The sequence below is a fragment of the Lygodium microphyllum genome, chromosome 24, assembly GCF_053477565.2.
Source record: "Lygodium microphyllum isolate KBCC chromosome 24, Lygodium_microphyllum_v1.1.10, whole genome shotgun sequence".
NCBI lineage: Eukaryota > Viridiplantae > Streptophyta > Polypodiopsida > Schizaeales > Lygodiaceae > Lygodium > Lygodium microphyllum.
In genome coordinates, this window is record NC_141158.1 from 50,876,758 (window position 1) to 50,880,130 (window position 3,373).

Genomic DNA, 3,373 nt, shown 5'->3' on the forward strand with positions numbered 1-3,373 from the left:
GTTGCTCCAATGTCAAACATTTAATTTGGAATATTATATATGATATTTGTGTATGGTCATGTACCATGGCTCCTAATGCCCATGTATGATGATGATGATGATATGGGCATCTGTGATCTATGGAATTGTAGAATTTTTCTATTTTCTGCTTGAAACGCTTGTCTGAAGAGTTTTTCTTTGTATCTCTCACTCTCACTCACTTACACACACACACACACACACACTCTCTCTCTCTCTCTCTCTCTCTCACACACACACACAATCAATCAATCAATCAATCAGCAATGTAACCCTCCACCATTGCTAGCTCTCCACAACCTCTGCTATGAAGCAATCGAATAGTCATTCGGCCTTCGCCTTCCCATCTGCTTGCTTCAGGACAGATCAGAGCCCCGGCTTGTCGAGACTTGATCATAACATCGGTACAGACAGTGCATTTCTCACTATTAATCCTTGTTACAGCCATGGCGGAACTAGCCATAATATACAGATTGATATGGAGTCTGAGGAGGAGGAGGAGGAGGAGGAGCTCTTTTTCGACATGGACTTGAGCCCTGCGGGCTGCAGTACCGTGTGGGATAGCAGGCAGCTTACAGACATGAAGCGGGAGGAAGAAGCTGAAAATAATGACGATTATGATGCAGCAGAAGGAGAAGCAAAAGGACAGGAAGAAGAAGTAGAAGTCGAAGAAGCAGGAGATGAAGTAGAAGAAGCAGAAGAAGAATTGTATAATGCTGCAGCTGATGATAATGATGATGAGTTTGAGTTCAGCATGACATGGTCTGAGGCCGGCTCCATGCTTATCTCGGGTTATCATTACGGCATTCTTGATCATAAAGATGACTGTATTCGACAGTATATCTCTCCCGCCGATGATTTGTTCTACAAGGGCCAGCTTCTGCCCCTCCACCTCCCTCCCCGCATCAAGATGGTGGAAGAGCTGTCGTCCTGCACCATCGCCACTGCAGCAGAAAGCACCAATCACGCAGATAATCTGTGCTCCTTTGATGCAGATTTAACAAAGGCAGTGCCAGATCTGATTAAAGACAAGCCTGGGCTGCCATTAACTTGCAAGCATGCAATCCCTTCTGTGGCGGCTAATTGCTCTCGATCTACAGGCCAGCCAGCACATGGAGCTCCTCAAGGTTTGGCTCAGAGAGCTTCTATGGAAGCCGATCGTAATACTTCTGTGACAGGAAAATTATGTACTCCAATTACCAGCTCATGGCTAGACATGCAGGACCCTAATGTCTTCCCTCAATGCTACCAGGATTCATCACTAAATTTGGTTAGGGGAGGAATTGCCTGCAAATCTGGCCAAACTTCCCTGAAACGGTATCTCCCTGGAATTTGGAGGTTAAGATCCAACTCAAGTACTGATGATAATCTTAGCGGCCCTATCGAAAGCACAGAGCTGAATGCATCAAATACTGAAGGGAACATTAAGCAAGAAAGGTGGGCAGCAATGTCCATGTTCAATCTCACCGGCTCAGGCTCTGTGCTGAGAACCTTCCTCTTCAATGGATCAGCAAATGGTCAGCATCACAGGATGAGGATCAGAAGGGGAGGAGGAGGAGAAGAAGAGCCTCCAATACCAAGCTCAAATAGTAACCTAAAGCCTAGCTTAGACAAGGAGCTTAGTGTTATAGGTGACACTGACCATGGATTTGCTGCAGGGATAGCCTCCCATGCTCCTAATTGCTCTTCTTCTTCCTCTTACTCATCTTATTCCTCATCCTCCTCCTCCTCCTCTTCTTCCACCTCTTCCCCCTCTCATACCAAACAGACAGGTTACATGAGCATAGGCAGAGCCAACCAATACTTGAGCAAGTATGCTAAAATCTTCAAATCAGTCTATGTTTATGTGTTCTCTTATAGCAAGGAATCATCTGCAACTGCAGCTGACAATCACCATGACAGGCACTTAAAGCGTGAAATGGAAGCTCTACCATTGAAATCAGCAGCTTCTTTGAGTATTCCTGAAAAGCCAAAAGGCCAACCCTTCAAAGCTACTAATTCCTCCTCTACATTCACTAAACGTCTGGGCAAAGACCTCATCTCCTGCAACAATATTAACCATGTCTTCCCACGAGCTACTAACATTTCTCTTCTGAGTGTACCATATTGCAGCAGCAAGAGATTAGCCTCCACTGAAGTAGACAATGGAATACAAAGTGCCATCGCCCACTGCAAGAGGTCGTCAGCTCAATCTTCTCACCCTGAGGACTCCCTTCATCCTGATGGCAGGACTACCATCAATGCATTGCAAAGCTCCACCCAAAACTGAGTGCTATTAAGCTAGTCTTCTCGAAGGAAAATTTTCATTTCCTTGCCACCCCTCCCCTAATTACTTCAAAGGCTTCCTCACCTTCCGATTCTCCTAGTCTTAGAGATACATTGTTCTTATGTTAACTTTCGTAGAATGGTTAGAGATACGTTGCTCTTATGTTGTCACTTCTAGCGTCTTAGAGATGTAGCATAGTTCTTATGTTGCCACTTCTAGAATTTTAGACACACTAACTCCAAAATTGTAATGTATGGGATGGGATGCTAGATGGGTTAATTCACATATCGTATGTAGAACCCATTATATAGAGTAATTATTAGCATGTGTTGTTTTGTTTCCATGAATGAGTACCCAAAATCCACTAGTCATCATGAGTTCTATTTTGCAAATGCACATGGTAAACTTTTTTGATTGCATGATGTCCTTATAGGTTCAAGGTGACATGACTTTTGCCACCAACCACACCATGTGAATTCCCTCAACTCTAACACTAATTCACTCAACATATGTGTTGATTCTGCATGTTGTAACCAAGATCAAAAGGATGCAACTTAGACATGTAGCTAACCTTATCATAACATATTAAAGGGTTTAACATGACATTATGAATGCACTCGTTAAGGACAACATTGCAAATGACTTAGACATTTAGTGTCAAAGGGTCTTAGATTCCATTGTAAATGCACTTAACTACAATAAGTTTTGACATGAATAGATATGATAATGCAATAAGTTTTAAAATCCAAAACCAAGATAAATTGGTAATTAATGCATCCTTTAAAACTTATCGAGTTCAACTACCTCACGGGCCCTCAAAAAGTATACCATATTCAAATTCATTAATGCATAATGAAGTGTCTAGTTCAATTCATCCTATCATCATGTATAATGTCCAATACAAAAATGTTAATCAAAGAATTATAATTCTGAATTTGTAAAAACTATTGCACGAGTCAAGCTTAGTCAACATGGCATGAAGAATCAACTATGTTTTCCAACTATATCCTAGTTCATTATAAAGATTTGTTTATAACTAACCTCATCTATAAGATTTAAAGAATGAAGTATGCAAATTTATTCGTTAAA

General features: G+C 41.7%; 1 protein-coding gene across 1 annotated transcript; it reads left to right on the top strand.

Moving 5' to 3' along the window:
• Positions 1–221: 221 nt before the first annotated feature.
• LOC148015077 (uncharacterized) lies at positions 222–2,580 on the top strand. Its single transcript, XM_087665425.1, has one exon. The coding sequence runs from the start codon at positions 326–328 to the stop codon at positions 2,285–2,287; it is 1,962 nt and encodes a 653-aa protein (XP_087521551.1). The 5' UTR covers positions 222–325; the 3' UTR covers positions 2,288–2,580.
• Positions 2,581–3,373: the final 793 nt, after the last annotated feature.